The sequence below is a fragment of the Dama dama genome, chromosome 20, assembly GCF_033118175.1.
Source record: "Dama dama isolate Ldn47 chromosome 20, ASM3311817v1, whole genome shotgun sequence".
Lineage (NCBI taxonomy): Eukaryota > Metazoa > Chordata > Mammalia > Artiodactyla > Cervidae > Dama > Dama dama.
Window position 1 is genome coordinate 79,405,716 of NC_083700.1, and position 18,454 is coordinate 79,424,169.

General features: G+C 43.8%; 1 protein-coding gene across 1 annotated transcript in view; it reads right to left on the bottom strand.

The window, feature by feature from the left end:
* The window catches only part of PGM1 (phosphoglucomutase 1), a 65,909-nt gene extending 48,560 nt beyond the window's left edge, over nt 1–17,349 (bottom strand). Inside the window, exon 1 of the mRNA XM_061121694.1 lies at nt 16,897–17,349. Coding sequence (XP_060977677.1) covers nt 16,897–17,142 — 246 coding nt within the window. The 5' untranslated portion in view covers nt 17,143–17,349. The remainder of the gene's footprint in view (nt 1–16,896) is intronic.
* Between the last annotated feature and the right edge of the window lie 1,105 nt (nt 17,350–18,454).

The following is an 18,454-nucleotide window of genomic DNA, read 5'->3' on the forward strand; positions in this document are numbered from 1 at the left end:
CCCCAGCCCCTTCGCTGAGATCTAGGGGAAACAGCACAGCGGCACTGTGCCTCTCTCCCATCTTTTGAACAAGAGTTCAAGATGCAGTACTTGGATACAATCTCAAAAATGATAGCACGATCTCTGTTCATTTCCAAAGCAAACCATTCAATGTCACAGTAATCCAAGTCCATGCCCTGACCAGTAATGCTGAAGAAATTGAAGTTGAATGGTTCTATTAAGTCCTACAAGACCTTCTAGAACTAGCACCCAAAAAAGAAGTCCTCTTTGTTATAGAGGACTGAAATGCAAAAAGTAGGAAGTCAAGAGCTACCTGAAGTAACAGGCAAACTTGACCTTGGAGTATAAAACGAAGCAGGTCAAAGGCTAACAGACTTTTGCCAAGAGAATGCACTGGTCACAGCAAACACTCTCTTCCAACAACACAAGAGAAGACTCTACACATGGTCATCACCACATGGTCAATCTGGAAATCAGACTGATTATATTCTTTGCAGCCAAAGATGGAAAAGCTCTACACAGTCAGCAAAAACAAGACTGGGAGCTGACTGTGGCTCAGATCATGAACTCACCATTGCCAAATTCAGACTTAAATTGAAGAGTAGGGAAAACCACTGGACCATTCAGGTATGACATAAATCTAATCCCTTACAATTATACAGTGGAAGTGACAAATAGATTCAGAGATTAGATCTGATAGAGTGCCTGAAGAACTATGGATGGAGGTTCATGACATTGTACAGGAGGCAGTGATCAAGATCATCCCCAAGAAAAAGAAATGCAAAAAGGAAAATGACTGTCTACGAGGCCTTACAAATAGCTGAGAAAAGAAGAAACACTAAAGGCAAAGGAGAAAAGGAAAGCTATAACTATTTGAATGCAGAGTTCCAAAGAATAGCAAGGAGAGATAAGAAAGCCTTCCTCAGTGATCAGTGCAAAGAAATAGAGGAAAACAATAGAATGGGAAAGACTAGAGGTCTCTTCAAGAAAATCAGAGATACCAAGGGAACATTTCAAGTAAAGATGGGCTCAATAAAGAACATAAATGGCATGGACCTAACAGAAGCAGAAGATATTAAGAACAGGTGGCAAGAATACACAGAAGAACTATACCAAAAAGATCTTCATAACCCAGATAACCACAATGGTGTGATCACTCACCTAGAGCCAGACATCCTGGAATGTGAAGTCAAGTGGCCCTCAGGAAGCATCACTACGAACAAAGCTAGTCGAGGTGATGGAATTCCAGTTGAGTTATTTCAAATCCTAAAAGATGATGCTGTGAAAGTGCTCCACTCAATATGCCAGCAAACGTGGAAAACTCAGTAGTGGCCACAGGACTGGAAAAGGTCAGTTTTCATTCCAATCCCAAAGAAAGGCAATGCCAACGAATGTTCAAACTGCCCCACAACTGCACTCATCTCACACACTAGCAAAGTAATGCTCAAAATTCTCCAAGTCAGGCTTCAATAGTACATGAACCAGGAACTTCCAGATGTTCAAGCTGGATACAGAAAAGGCAGAGGAACCAGAGTTCAAATTGTCAACATCTGCTGGATCACTGAAAAAGCAAGACAGTTTCAGAAAAACAACTATTTCTGCTTTATTGATTACACCAAAGCCTTTGACTGTGTGGATCACAATAAACTGGAAAATTCTTCAAGAGATGGAAATACCAGACCACCTGACCTGCCTCCCAAGAAATCTGTATGCAGGTCAAGAAGCAACAGTTAGAACTGGACATGAAACAACAGACTGGATCCAAATAAGGAAAGGAGGACATCAACGCTGCATATTGTCACCCTGCTTATTTAGCTTATATGTAGAGTACATCATGTGAAATGCCAGGCTGGATGAAGCACAAGCTGGAACCAAGATTGCCGGGAGAAATATTAATAACCTCAGATATGCAGAGGACACCACCCTTATGGCAGAAAGCAAAGAACTAAAGAACCTCTTGATGAAAGTGAAAGAGGAAAGTGAAAAAGTTGGCTTAAAACTCAACATTCAGAAAACAAAGATCATGGCATCTGGCCCCATCACTTCATGGCAAATAGATGGGGAAACAATGAAAACAGTGAGAGACTTTTATTTTGGGGGGCTCCAAAATCACTGCAGATGGTGACTGTAGCCATGAAATTAAAAGACACTTGCTCCTTGGAAGAAAAGCTATGACTAACCCAGACAGCATATTTAAAGCAGAGACATTACTTTGCCAACAAAGGTCCATCTAGTCAAAGCTATGGTTTTTCCAGTAGTCATGTATGGATGTGAGAGCTGGACCATAAAGAAAGTTGAGCGCTGAAGAATTGATGCTTTTGAACTATGGTGTTGGGGAAGACTCTTGAGAGTCCTTTGGACTGCAAGGAGATCCAACCAGTCAATCCTAAAAGAAATCAGTTCTGAATATTCACTTGAAGGATTGATGCTGAAGCTGAAACTCTAATGTGAAGAACTGGCCACCTAATGTGAAGAACTGATTCATTGGGAAAGACCCTGATGCTGGGAAACACTGAAGGCAGGAGGAGAAGGGGACGACAGAGGATGAAATGGTTAGACGGCATCACCGACTCAATGGACATGAGTTTGAGTAGGCTCTGGGAGTCTGTGATGGACAGGGAAGCCTGGAGTGCTGTAGTCCATGGGGTCACAAAGAGTCGGATACGACTGAGTGACTAAAATGAGGGGGAACAGTACAGTTGCACTGTATGCACTGTATGTCTCTCTCGCTCTCTTTTTTTTTTTTGGTAAATAAACATGTGATCTAGCTTAGTGAACTGTGCATCATTCATTCTACAATATGGATTCAGATCAACCAACCCATGTTTTTAAAACTTGCCCTGATGAAACCTTCAGGTCATATACAGATGGTCACATGCCATATAATCTGCCGGTTAAAGCCAGACAGACTTAGCAAACTGATAGAGCCTTCATATGTTACTAGACAAATACAAATACTCTAGCCCCCTTATAAATAGCTTTCTACATTTGTTAACTCATGTCTCTAAGATTCCTGATTCCCACTGGGATAATAAGATAATTCTCAGACTGGGTCTCAGGCTGACCTGTGTATAACAGAAAGCCTCGATGTTGAGGACCTGTGTGGTGATAACACATCTCAGGCTGCCCTGCCATTCTCCTCCCTCTCTGCTATGGAGTTCTATTTAAAGTTGAAGCCTATGGGCTTGCTTCCCACAATGGCCTCCTCGTTTTGCCACTGCCCCTACGTGGAATGTCTCCACTTTTTCCAGGCTTCTTTTCACCATCCTTTTCAGGACTTGGCTCAGACACATCTCCCCTGGAAGCTTCTGACTGCCTGTCCAGTACTCCTCTCCCTGGACTCCCAGTGACAATCTACAGAGGTGCTGCCACAGTCTTGCAATGCCCACTGGATGACAAGCTCCGCAGGGAGCTGGAGACCACTCACACATTTGTGTGTGCCCCAAACGCACAGTCCAATACTGAGCAACGAGAAAACGCTCTGTACATGTTGGCAGGTAAAATCACCCCTCAAATGTTGTTCAGGAGAAGTTGCTGCAGCAAGCAGACCCAACCAACTTATACTGGAACCACTACCCTAAAACCCTAAAGAGTAGACCTCATGAGGGTTTGGTGTGCAAATACCAAACACTGTGATTAGTACTGAGCCATTTGGGGACAATTTTGCTGATTTGGGGGCATGGTGCTGTATTCTTTTTGAGATAACTGAGTATCAGGCTGATCATATATTTCAAAAACCTAAAATTATGTACAGCAGGTCCCCCACCCTACCCCAGGACCTGTGAATGAAACACTCTCTCTGTAAGAAAGACATTTCTGTTCTGAAATTTATAGGCTAATAGGTATGGAGCATCATGATATGTTACTGGCCAACTGGAAGAAAAGTGAAACTGAGAAGGTGGGAGCTGCCTGGGGGACTATATGCAAGGTAAAGTTGATAGTGTCTGTATTTCTCATCAAAATCCCTACTACCCAGTGTAGCAATCTGCTCATTATGACTATGTGTAAGGCACTGTGCAAGGTAACTTCCTACACATTATCTTATAATTTTCTAGAGACACCTCTGTGACATATTATTTTAATTATACAAATGAGTAAAGAAAAAAAAAGTTCAGACAGTTTGCTCAAGATTAAACAGCTAATAAACAGCATATCTAGGAATCTAACTTGTGTCTGTCTGACATCAAAAGTTACACTGAAAAAAAAAAGTTATACTGAAACAAAATTCTAATGTAAAAGGGGTAATGTGGATATACCACTAAGATCCTCAAAATGGCATGATATATTTACTCTTTGGTTATTCTTTAGTACATCTGAGTTTTGGACTTTGAAAGATGATAGATAAAATTAGACATTGAGATTTGTTTTGGCAGGAGGCTTAAGTCAAAAGTCACTATGATTGAGCTCCCTAAGTCAGACAGGCTGAAGGGTGGGATATGGAGGAAGATGGGAGGAAGGTTCGGGAGGGAGGGGACATGGGTGTACCTATGGCTGATTCCTGTTGATGTAGGATAGAAAACCACAAAATTCTGTAAAGCAATTATCCTTCAATTAAAATATAAAAAAAAAAGGGTTAAAAAAAAAGTCACCATGGCGTGACTCTCCTAAAGCAACAGTGAAACCCTCATCTGAGTTGCACTTTATAGTTCCCCAAAATTTGGTGTACTCATTATTTAAACTAATTATCATAAAACCCCCCAATAGAGCAGATACTAGAATTGATTCCATTTTACAAGTGCAAAAACTGAGCTTTAGTTAAGTGGAATACATGATGAAAAATATGAAAGTGTTAGTCGTTCAGTCGTGTCCAACTCTGCAATCCCATGGACTGCTAGGCTCCTCTGTCCACGGAATTCTCCAGGCAGGAATACTGGAGTGAGTAGCTATTCCCTTCTCCAGGGGATCTTCCGACCCAGGGATCAAAACCCTGTCTCCTGCACCGCAGGCAGATTCTTTACCATCTGAGCCACCAGGGAAGCCCAGAATACAAGATATTGTACAATAAATTGTACAACTGAGATTTGAATCAAAATCCTCCATTCCAACCCATCACTATGAATTAAGTTATTTGGTAAGGAGCCACCAAATGGCCTGTCTTCCATTTGACATTATGTCAGGAGTCTACAGAAGCACTGTGGATAATGGAGCTCTGGAACCTTCTTGTCTGGAATCTTGTCGGTCATTACTGTTAGCATACTTTAAATAGGACAGCATTGGTATGAGGTATCAGGTATGTGCATTTTAAACCAATGATTGTACTCTGCCTCCACCCTCACTTCACTTTCAGCTAAGTTCTCCCTGATTCCTCTTTATCATCTGTACTTGCTCAGAAATTACCTTGCCTGGGAAGAGAAGACATCCTCGGTCTTCCCTTCCCCTTCAAGGTGGGGTTGAGTGGCTCTGTGTTCCTTTGATTCCCTGAACTTCTCCCTTGGAGATCCAGCGAGAGTGTAACCCTGCCAAAACCTTGATTTCAGACTTCTGGTCTCCAGAATGGTGAGAAAATACATTTCTGTAGTTTTAAGCCACCCAGTTTGGAGTCATTTGTCATAGCAGCAACAGGAAGCTAATACACTAGTATTCGAACCATATTTTTTATAACTGCTTATAAATTCTCCTCCACTGGCATGAATCCTGAAAACAAAGACTTTGTCTGATTCATTTTTGTACCTGCAACCATCTCACACTTCCTGGCACATAAAGAGTGCTCAGCAATGCTTACTGAATGAGAAAATCCATGTAGTCCAGGAGGTTCACAGCAATGCCAGCACACATCTCTTGCAACTTCTGGTCTACAGCATGACATTGGCATGGGTCAGCTAACCATCCCTCAGATCCATCCTAAAATACCCATCTTCAACTACCCACTGCTAGCTCACGGCTCCAATGAGGTGAAGGCTGCATATCAGTGGGCTCGTGACTGACACAGCAACTATGAACCTCTGCCTCACAGATCAAATTCAAGGGATAATGTATGGACAGAGATGGAATGGGAGGTGGTGGCAGGCACAGAAGACCATCCCCTCTGCCCTCCCCTGGCTTCAGAGTTTGGAATAACCATAAACATTATTAGAATCATCAGAATCTTTTGTTTACTAAACACTTATGTCAGGCACTATGATAAACACTTTCCAAATTTTACTTCATCTCCTCATATGAATCTTTTTTTTTTTTTTTTCCCCTATGTTACATTTTTTTTTTTTCCAGTGGGTTTTGTCATACATTGATATGAATCAGCCATGGATTTACATGTATTCCCAATCCCGATCCCCTCTCCCACCTCCCTCTCCACCCGATTCCTCTGGGTCTTCCCAGTGCACCAGGCCGGAGCACTTGTCTCGTGCATCCCACCTGGGCTGGTGATCTGTTTCACCATAGATAGTATACATGCTGTTCTTTTGAAATATCCCACCCTCACATTCTCCCACAAAGTTCAAAAGTCTGTTCTGTATTTCTGTGTCTCTTTTTCTGTTCTGCATATAAGGTTATCATTATCACCTCATATGAATCTTTAAGGCAGGTATTATTTACTCTCTTCATTACTTACAGGGTAACTGGTTATGCTGAACTGTGTGATGAGAGTATTTCTCATGGATTTGACCTCAGAGGACTTGGCATCAACTGCATGGCCCAACACAGAGAGGCAGCTGGCTTCTGTGACAGAAGTCAACCTTATTCCTGATTCCCTCTGAGCTTTCTACATTTATTTCCCTTTTGCTTCATTTTTAAGTGGATTTCATTTTGCTCCACAAAATGTATTTTCCAAAGTCCTCATGGGAGCAGTGTAACATAATAGTTTTATTACTAATGCAAAAGGTCCCTCCCCATCCCCACCCACTTACGGAATCCCAGCTCCATTTTCTGGCCTCCTTGCAATGCTGGAATGATCTGTTGGAGCTGAGGTGGGTACAGGCTAAACATCTAGGTTTTTGTTTCTTGTGGCTTTGAGCTGATAGGATTCCTTTCCAAGCTCAGGGTCATTTTGTCTACTTGGGTTTTCAAACCTTCCTACTGTGCACAATTTCTGAATGCACTGAAACATGTTGAGATGTTTATCAGGATGGAAGAGAACTGAATTCCCAGGCCTCTGCAGTAAACTGTAGAAGGTAAGCAGCATGCCAGAATCTCCCTCATCATGGCCTGTCTTCTAAATTCTTCTCTTCAGGGCAGTGTGCTTGAATAGTACAAAATGTAACTCATTTTCAACAGTTATGCAAGAGTAGAATATTTTCATCTAAATTAATATTTTCTCCTTCAAGACAAGCACCCTGGGAAGCAGCGCATGTATTCAAACCATGTTGACGCTGCACTAACATTTCTGGAACTCTTTTTCAGCAGCTGTCTTTACAGTCTGTGGCACTTTTCTTTGAAAGTCTTCAGTCATGACAAATTTCATCCTTTGAGAATAGATGTGAACTTTGGAAAGAGACGAAAATTGGTTGGAGCCACGTCTAATGAATAAAGTGGGTGATCAAATCTTATTATATCGTTTTAGGTGAAAAATGAGGCATGACTATAAAATAATGTGACTGGTTTCCCTAGGTGACCCATAAACCGACTGGCTGAAAAATAACTCCCATAGAGGAGCTTCAAAATGCTTTCAGCACTAGACGCATCACTGGAATAAGTGTACGGTTCCCAGAGTGGTGATTTGGCAGGGAACAACACTAATTTGGATATATAAGTTCAAATACATTTGTAAAAAAAAAAAAAAGAAATCTGACTGCTTACACTCGAAAATGAAGAAGCTGTTCTCCTGGAAAAACTTCTCCTCCTTTTTTTGACAGCCTGGTTGGCTATGGACAAGGAGTCTGCTGCAAAAAGTAGGCTCATCTCCTGCAGAAAACCTTCATTGAACACACTATCCCCTCCCACACTCACTCCCACCCCAAGCTGGGGCAGGCGTCCCTGCCTGGTGTCCATAGTGATCTCTTTTTCTTTAAGTACTAGCTCTTATAAAATTTAACGGTGATTGTCTGTTTTTGTGTCAGTCTTCTTTCTGCAATTGGAGGTTCCCGGAGAATGAGGACTGTTGCGTATCAATAACGCTCAGACAGTGTGCACAGAAGCATAAGACACTAACTCCTGTTCTTGATATGGACCCTTTGCCTTTGTTTCTCACATTCCCAGGGCTTTACCTGTCAAATATAACTTCCGTATGGCAACTAAAACTGAATATTCAGTCTGTGTAAAATCCACCCATACAAATTTATAGAGGCCTCAGGTACAGTACAGGCTTCCCTGGTGGCACAGTAGCAAAGAATCCACCTCCCAGTGCAATAGACGGAAGAGATGCAGGTTCAATCCCTGGGTTGGGAAGACCCTGGAGTAGGAAATGACAACCTATTCCAGTATTCTTGCCTGGGAAACCCCAGGGACAGAGGAGCCTGGTGGGCTACAGTCCACAGGATTGCAAAGAGTCCAACATAACTGAGTGACCAAGCATACATCCAGAACAAGGTACAGTAGTGGCTGCTTATGATGAAGGGGTAGGGAAGCAAGAGGGATTGATTGCTAATGCACAAGGCTTCTATTAAGGTGATGGAAATATTTTAAAATTAGATTGCGGTGATGGCTGCATAATGCTATGCTGCTGCTGCTGCTAAGTCGCTTCAGTCATGTCCGACTCTGTGCGACCCCATAGACGGCAGCCCACCAGGCTCCACCGTCCCTGGGATTCTCCAGGCAAGAACACTGGAGTGGGTTGCCATTTCCTTTTCCAATGCAGAAAAGTGCAAAGGGAAAGTGAAGTCGCTCAGTTGTATCCGACTCTTCGAGACCCCATGGACTGCAGCCTACCAGGTTCCTCCGTCCATGGGATTTTCCAGGCAAGAGTACTGGAGTGGGGTGCCATTGCCTTCTCTGGCATAATGCTATAAATACACTAAAAAAAAATACTGAGTCATATACTTTAAATGGATAAATTGTGTGGTGTGTGAATTATATCTCAATAAAGTTGCTTTATTTAAAAAGTCCTCCATAATGCGAATGATTGTGCCTAGGTTCCTTTTTAGGCCTGTAGTTGGAATAAATGATAGTCAAGGTCTTTTCAAAAAATCTAGTTACCAATATAAAATCAAATTTCTGTGTTCTCTCTGTAACTCTATCACTTGAAAACGACTGAGTGGTTTTCACTAAATTTGGAAAGCATGTTTAGGATAATGAGGACTGTGGGGTGTTCCCTAATATCAATTTTCCCTTTCATTTAGACTGACACCCCAAATATTTAGCCTAATACATAGCACTCAGCATAATGCTGATATAGATATACATCAGAGATAGTGCAGGTTCAGTTCCAAACCACTGTAATAAAGTGAATACTGCAGTAAAGCAAGTCACATAAGTTTTTTGGTTTCTCAGTGTATAAAAGTGATGTTTATATTATTATGTGGTTTATTCAGTGTTCATTAGCATTATGTCTAAAAAAATGTATTTACTTTAATTTCAAAGTACTTTATTGGTTAAAAAAATGCTAATCATCATCTGAGCCTTCAGCAAGTTATCAACTTTTTGCAATAGTAACTTCAAAAATCATTGATCTTGTAACAAATACAATAAGGATTTAAAAAATCCTGAAATATTGCAAGAACTACCAAAATTTGACACAGAGACATGAAATGAGAAAATGTTACAGGAAAAAAACTCATCGCAGGATTGCCACAAATCTTCAATTCGCAAAAAATTTAGTATCTGAGAAGCATAATAAAGCAAAGTGCAACAGAATGAGGTATGCCTGTATTTCCCAGCATCCCTTGCAGCTAGAGGAGGCCTGAGCCTCAGTTTCAGCCAATGGGACAAGAATGAAATTGATGACATGCAGTCTCTGAGAAAGGTGTGCCTTCCTTCGCTTTTCTTCCCTTCCTGTAGGTTAAAATGACCAAAGGGTGGTGGGCAGCCATGTTGCATGATGCAGATAAGGGCAACTCACCAGGGGAGGCTGATCAACAAGAGAAAAGAAACAAGCACCTTCTGACACAGTGGGGCCGCCACACCAGCCCTGGACTGCCCACACCCAGTCTGTTACAATGGGTTCTATTACTACAAACTTTATTTTATTTAAGTAACTTATTTTAGAACTCTGCTATAGCAGCCCAAACCTACGTTTTAACTAATGTAAAATTTGGTGTTCTGTACCAAAACAGAATTTAGATATGCAGCATTAGCACAATTTTTATGGCCATGGCAAAAGTTTCACCACTGCTATCTTGGAAGACAGATCATGGGCCAACCAAAGGTGTAGCTCTAGGCAGATGGTTAGGAGAATTCAGAAGAGGAATGTTTGTTGGCTGCTTCTTGGCACAATACAGAGAAAAGCTCAAACAAAGACTAGCCAGTCTGTAAGCAGAAATGGAGATTATGATTCTGCCAAGGGAAGTTTTCTTTGGCTGTGGCTTCTACACCATGTTGCCCAAGTCTAGTAATTTGTGCGCTGCAGAGCTGAGATGAAGACCATTTGTGTTCCCAAGCTAAAACAGCTATCCATGAAGCAGGAGGTGAAGCAGAAAAGGCTGTGGCCTCAAATCTTTCCTGGGATTCTCTGCCAGATGGTGGGAGCTAGCCTACCAGCAGATAACCCATTAAGGACATTGACTTCTTATCCAACCTAGCTTTTCCTGTCTTAAAGTGACCATCAGCGATGGACAAATCAGGGGAGGGACAAAGCACAGAGGCCAAAAGAAAAAAGCTAACATTTTCAGGCTTCAAAATTCTATCTAGATGAGCACTTTCACTGTGGTTATCCGTGTTGGGAAAACAAATGACTTTTCAAAAAGATAACTGGGGCTTTAAAACAATGGGGAATTAATATTATAATTTTGTGATAATGTCTGTTTAGATGTGGTGCTGAGTCAATTTTCCCTGGTTTCCAGAAACCCTCTCCCAGGGTAGGGATTTATGACAGTTGAGAAGACTCTGCTTTTATGCAGGCAAAGGAGTTCAGAAAATGCCTATTCACAAATGCCTTCAGTTCAAAATAGCTTTTATGCCACGGTGACATATTTTGGACCCCTTCAGACTTTAGAAGAGCTTTCAGAAGAATGATCTGAGAAAGTTAAGCAGGTAAGTTTCAATGGTCTATTCATTCTCCCTTAAAGTTTCAGAAAAATGATCTAAGAAAGTTAAGCAGGTAAGTTTCAATGCTCTATTCATTCTCCCTTAAAGTTCCCTGAACTTGATGCAGACATATCTAGTCATTCTGTGGCCCTTGGAGCTGTGCTCAAAGTTGGAAATCACCTTTTAAAAATGGCTACTGAGTGTGCCAAGTAATTGAGGGCTTATTTTCATTTTTAGTTGGGAGAATTTTAGAAGACTTTTCTTACCTGATGTCCTCAAAAGGAATAGACCACTGAGGGCTAACCATAGGGGCTTGTTTGAAAAGGGTGAAAAGAGGGTGCCTTTGCCTTGGGGGTTTGTTGTTGTTGTTGTTGTTGTTTTTTTGGAGTTTGTTGTTTTTATAACTTCAACTGTTGGAAATCCTCCTTCCCAATGCTTCTCCCAATCACCACTCACATGAATCCCTAAGACACAAGATAGAAAAGGTGAAAGAAGCCCAGAGTAAACACAGTGAGGACTGCCAACCAAATCAGGCCAATGAAGATTTAGTCATGAGTCTGAAACACTTTGAACACTGTGTTTTCATATTGGGAACAATTTCTTTCTTCTTTCCTCTTTATGACTGACCCACAGTGTTTCTGAAAAGAAGAAATGTAATAGGTAGGTGGTGGTACAGAAAGATTTGAGTGACTTGCCCAATCTGCCAGAAATGGGAGAGTTGGAACCTGATCTCTGGTGTCCTGATATTTCATCCAGTTGATCTTTTCCATAAATAAATATATCCCAAAGCAAGTAGTTTCAGGGATGGTTATAATATCCTGGTTAAAAGTTTGGGAAAACTGATTGGGCAGTGTTAAGTAGGATTTTCAGAGCTTTTAAAACACAAATGAATCATGTGAGTTTGCAAGAAGATCTGAGAAGAATTTTGGGAAATACCAATTTCCACCACCCTGGGGCTGATAGACTTATCCATATGTTACAAGAATTTCCCCAGATTTAAATTTGGCTTTTTCCAAACTTAAATCTGAGAAAATGGCATGCAGGGAAGGTGAGATCCATTTTTCCTATAGATTCTACTACACGCCTTATTTTGGTAACTGATACATGAATTTGTTTTTGCCTGATGTTGAACGCGCTTGATTGCACCCATGAAGTACTTTCCTCCCAGGTATGATCTGCAGGTAAGGATTTTAATTCTGAATAAACATTAGTTTCTTATTCTGAACTCTAACATGCCTACAAACACCTGTGCTGCTAAAAAGTAAGCTGAAATGGTCACTATGTTGTGTGAGCCCCATGGGCTTCATCAGCACAGTAAGGAGCCATTAGGGGGTCAAATCAACCAGTGTGAGGATGACAAACACTGGTGAGGAGCTCAAGATGAACTTGTGGTTAATCTGAAGAGTCTCCTGGGATAAAGCAGAAAACAAGACAAGCCCCGTCTTCATTCACTTGGGGCTTACAGTCAAAAAGGTTTGTGTTGGAGGCCAGGTGGATTACAGATGAGCGAATCAACAACCGCTGTAAGATGCAGTCAGTGTTATTATGGGGGTGAGCAAGACAGGCCATGAGAGCAGAAAAGAGGTACACCTGATTCAGGGATTAGGAGCAGGGAAGTGTCAACTAAGCCCAGATCTAAGGTTGCAGAAGAGAGAAGAATGTTCCAGGTGGAACCAGATGCGAGAGAGTAAAGTGTGTTGAGGAGGTAGGCTGGAGACAACCCCACCCTCCAACTCTGTTGTTTCACACTCTCCAGGAAACAAACCCACTAAAACACACCTCATGTTTTATATTTTACAAGATACTTCTGCATGTATTGCTTTATTTTCTCACTGCCACAAACTTTTCAGATGTCCCTGGCCCATGCCAAACAGTCAGGAAAAGAGACAAGGAACTGTCCCCTCTGTTCCTGGGATGCAAGAGGTGTTACAATAGGAAACATGGATACTCCAGAACTGTCTTCCAAATGCTAGATTCCCACTGGGAGTGGCTGAGGACACTGTCTGTCTGGCTAAAGTTTTAAGCAGTAAAAGAGCATTTTCCCCAATTCCCTCTTTTCTCGCTTGGGCTAATCACTTGTACCCTATTGGGATCTAAGAAGGAATCCCTCTAGTTTGGTTGGGGCCATTAAGTGTAGAGGAAGGTAGGAGACAAAACTGAGATCTATGGCCGGGGTGGGGTGGGTGGGTGGAGGTTAATATTTGCATCAGGTTGGGTATGATTAACTCAGTGTCCCCATACTAACAGAACATTCATCACAGGAAGTCCTGTCCTCAAGCTCATCTTGAGGTCTCCCTACAGGTGTCATCCAGTTTCCAGGTGAGAGAGGGCTACCAGGTACTCTTAAATATGCTGCTTCATTTAATCTTCACAAGAGCCTCTCTGGATATGTATTGTCATTTCCAGTTTTCACAAACAAGGGGGTGGGAAGGATGAGAAATTGAATAACTTGCCCAAGGGAACTGTCCCCAACTCCTATGATATTTATTCTGCCAAGAATTGCTCCCCTGACAAATGCACCTTAGAAACTCCAACTCATCCTTTAAGCCTCAAATCCACTACCACGCCTCTGTGAAGACTTTTTCACTGTGCCTTCCACTCTCAAGTACAGCCTGCCACGCTCTTGCCCCTTCAGTACCTGGCACAAAACTCCCTCACAACACCGGACACACGGCGGTAGTGGTTTAGTCTCTCAGTCGTGTCTGATTCCTGTGACCCCATGGACTGTAGCCCACCAGGCTGCTCTGTCCATGGGATTTCCCAGGAAAAAATACTGTAGTGGGGTTACCATGTCCTTCTCCAGGGGATCTTCCTGACTCAGGGATCAAACCCTGGACTCCTGCATTGCAAGCGGATTCCTTACTTCTGAGCCACCAGGGAAGCCTGGGTTGTCTGCTTATTCCTGTCCACTTCCACTTCTAGACGATTTCCTGAGGTCAGGGATATATTATATCCCAAGTACTTATAGCATAAGGACTGATAAGAGAAGTAAGCACATAATAGATGTTTAATGATAATAAATGTATTGGCAATAAACTATGGTTTTAAGTTAAATGCTGGAATATACTTGAAGTATTTTCCATACACTTCACAATTTATGATTTTGGGCACTAGAACAAAGACTCATTGGAAGTTGCATTGTCCTAGTTACAAGGGAGTGTCACATGTAAACAGAAAATGTCATCTATTCTAGAAGTATCTATGGGGAAAGATCACTTAAGTGGGGAGAGTGGCAGAGAGAGGCTGCTGGGGAAAGCTTTCTGAAAATGCTATCTGAATTGCACCAGAGGAGAAACGGCAATATACTTAAATCCCTGGTGAGGAAAGATAGGAAGAAAAAATCAGAGGGCAGTGAGTTGAGACCAGAAACCCAGAGAATAGGATAAGATATAGGTAGGGTAAGCAGTCCATGTAGGAACTCTCAAAAAGTGTGAATAGAATCAGGAGAGAGTGATCAAGACAAGGGAGTAAGAACTTTAAAAAAGTATGAAGTCAGCAATGCCAGATTAAACAGGAAGGTCACATAAGATAAGGCCTAAACATTCAACGGAATGGATTTAGTAACCAGAAAGTCATCAGTAGGCTTGGCAAGAACAATGTCAGTGAATTGGTGAAAGAAACAGAAGCCAGACTGCAGTGAGATGGTGAGTGAATGGGAGGAGAGGAATCTGTGATGTGAATGTAGACAACTTTTACAAAGATTGACTAAAAGGGGTGGGGGGAGCAATAGGGCAGTAGCAAAAGGGTGATGAGGTTTTTTATACATACTAAAATAAAAAACTTTAGTCTTGACTAATTCTTTTCCTTCCATCCCACACTACTCTCAAATGGACAGTTTTTTAATTGGACCCATTAAATTCCCACTATGCTGTAATTTTCTGAAGAAGAAGTCTTGTTGCTGAATCACCTTTTTATCCCACACATTTCTCTGTACATAATATAGATTCAGTATATTTCCTGAAGAAATGAATGAAATGCAAGTTCAACACAAGTGATGACAGGGAAATGAATACGAGCTGCACTAGGATACAGCTTTTGTTCATTCTTGGTTCTTCTTTCAAGGGAATTTGAGGTTGCCTGAAAACTCAGGACCATAAAGGAAACAGATCCAGACAATCTTCTCTCTCTGATGCTTATAAGTTATTTGACCCAGAGAGGCAAATGTACATTGTTCCCAGTTTAGATTTGAGAGACCACTGAAAAACAGATCCTCAGACTCCAGAGTTTCTTCATGCCCAGAAACTGTTCAAGTTCTTGGAATCAGCAGGTCTCTACTAGAGTCTCAGTACTGCCATTAGAGTTCCTGCTAAACCTGCCTAAGCTTCAGTTTTCTCACTGGCATCTTCAAGATGCCCATAATAGCATCTACCTCACAGGGCTGTGTGTGTGTGTGTGTGTGTGTGTGTGTGTGTGTGTGTGTGTGTGTGTTAGCCACTCAGTCGTGTGTGTGTGTGTGTGTGTGTGTGTGTGTGTGTGTGTGTTAGCCGCTCAGTCCTGTCCAACTCTGTGAGTCCCAGGCTCCTCTGTCCATGGAATTCTCCAAGCAAGCATACTGGACAGTCATTCCTTTTTTCAGGGCATCTTCCCCACCCAGGGATGGAACCCTTGTCTCCTGCATTGGCAGGGGGATTCTTTCACAGTGGGAGCCTCCAAGGAAGCCCACTTCCTAGGGCCAGAGGAGGATGAATGAGATAGTGAAGTGCTTTTCACAGGGCTTGGCAAAATGGCCCTCAGTATATTAATAAGAGGAAAAAAGTACTCCTGAAATGAATAAAAATATTACTAAAGGGAATGAGTTTCAGAAGAGGTGAGTATAAGCCAAATCTTCTGTTAATTATAGAAAGAAAACTTAAAAAAAAAAAAAACTCGTTAGAAAACTTTTTTACAAGAGTGAGGAAACAATCAGCCTCAGTTGTGGTTTATAAATCCACATTTTCGCAGAAATACCAGGTTTACTGAAAAATCTAGTTCAAAAATCTCACGTTAGTGGACCTGCCCATCTTAGTCGGTCAACGTTCCTTGGCTTGGGGCGGAACCAGTGTGTTGCGTTAACCTTCCGGCCTGCCACGACCGCTTACATATGAGCGCGCTCGAGTAGGTAGGTTCTGTTCTAACGAAAACTCAGCTCCAGCAACCTCGGTGTTCGATCCAGAAGCAACACCGGGCAAAGACTAGCCTTTTCAAAAGCCTGCGCCCCAGCAAACAGGCGGCGCCAGGGCAGAGGGCAGAAGCTCTGACCCAGCAAACTGGGGACCGAGCCCTGGCGCGCCGTGCCACCAGGGGGGGCGGGTGCCCAAAGCCCGGGGCTGGCAGCCAGCGGGCAGCGCCAGTCCCAGACGGGAATAGCAGGCAACCCAGCGGGATACAAGGAGGGTTCTGAGCAAGGCGGCGGCCTCTAACCTTTCCGGGTTAAGGTGACTGCACTCGGCTCGGTAACTGTATCTTCACAGGCAAAAAAGGTTAATGTAAATGTCAGAGGCCCGGACGACGGCGGGGGCAGGGGAAGAACCGACGGGAGGAGAGAGAAGGGAGGGGCAGGAGGCAGAGGGCCGGGCCTCCCAAGGTCAAGCCCTGCTCCCCGCCTCGCGCCTCCCCGCCCAGCCAGGGCGGGGTGGGGGTGGGCGAGGGATGGGAGGAGCGGTCAGAAGAGCAGTTCTGCTGCCCTCCTTGGCCACTCTCCCGCCCGGGGCGACCCCCGCCCGGCCGCAGGCTAGGAAGAGAGAGCGCCGAGGAGCTGGGGGTGGAGACTCGGCGGCCGCGCGCGCGGAAGTGGCCCCGCGGGAGCGCGCGCGGCCGGAGGCGGACGGGCGACTGGGGCGACGGAGGAGCGGGCACGTCCCTTACCCCGTTGGCTGCGGCGATGCGGACGATGAGCTGGATGGCCTCCTTCATGTAGAACCTGCCGTCTCCGCCCACCACCAGGGTGGCCTCCTGCCGCTGCGCCGGCTCCACAGTGGAGATGATACTCTGGATGAAATTCTCGGCATAGTTGGCGCTGCTCTGAAACACCTTCACCCGCTTCCGCAGCCCGCTCGTGCCCGGCTTCTGGTCTTGGTACGCCTTGGTCTTTACAGTCACGATCTTTACCATGGTGACGACTTGCTTCCTGGGGCCCAGCGGACTCTGCCAAGCGAGGGGCGGCCGGAGCTGTGGCTGCAGCTGCTCTGGGATGAGGGCGCGGACGGGGTCGGGGCCACGCCGGTTGTGCTCGTCCCTCCTCCTTAAAGGGACAGGGGACGGCCCTCCGCGGCCAGTTCACCTCCTTGCAGGTCCGAGAGGGAGGGGAATGGAGCGCCCACCCCCAGCCTCCTGTGAGAAGGGTGGAGCCTCTCTGATTTACCCTCTCTTGTCGACCAATCCACAGTAAAATGAAATCCACAGCTCCTCCCCCGAGTGGAAGGGCAGAGGTGGGATAGGGACTGGGTCACAGGGCAAGGACTTAAGGCAAAGTAGGAAAAATACAGAGCAGGGACATGCGAACTTCGAAGACTTGGGAAGGTTCCACTTAGAATTTTTCTACTTTTTGATGGTGTGAAAGCAATAAGTAGAATACTTATTGCTTCTAATCCTGTACCTCTAATTTTGATCTTTTACCGGGCCAGTAATATGTAGTAGGTACTCTGTACTCTGGTGATGTTGAGCTGTGCGAACCCAGCTCCAGCTCCCAATCAGCCACCTGATCAGGAGGGTGTACAAGCAATTCACGTAGAACCCTTCTCTACCCATACCACCATTCTGTTTTTCACTTTCAGTACCGTATTAAATAACATGAGACATTCATGTAATGAATAGGCTTTCTGTTAGACGAATTTGTCCAACTTCAGGCTAAATTAAGTATTTTGAGCACGTTTAAGGTAAGCTAGGCTAAGCTACAGCGTTTGGTGGATTAGGTGTATTAAATGCATTTTCCCCTTATGATCATATTTTCAACTTCCAGTGGGTTTATCAGGAGGTAACCCCATTGTGAGTGGAGGAAGATCTCTACATTTCCTTTGGTTAAGCTGGAGTTGCATGCATAAATAACTTTCTGGAAGCATGTTCTGAGCAAGGGAAGTGTCAGCCTTAACTAGATTTTGACTTCTTAATCTTTCTATTCTCTCTAAACATTAGGGTATCTGTGATATCCCCCTGCCAATGCCTGAGACACAGGAGAGGAGGGTTTGCTCCCTAGGTGGGGAAGAGTCCCTGGAGGAGAAAATTGCAACCCGCTCCAGTAGTCTTGCCTGGAGAATCCCATGGACAGAGGAGCCTGGTAGGCTACAGTCCATGAGGTCACAAAGAGTCGGACATGGCTGAGTGAATGAACACCCCCGAGTGTGAGAAAAAGGGGTCAACTCCAAAGGTCTAATTCAACCTCCTGCTTTCCACCTGTTTACTGGTGGGGCACACGCTACTTCCACTG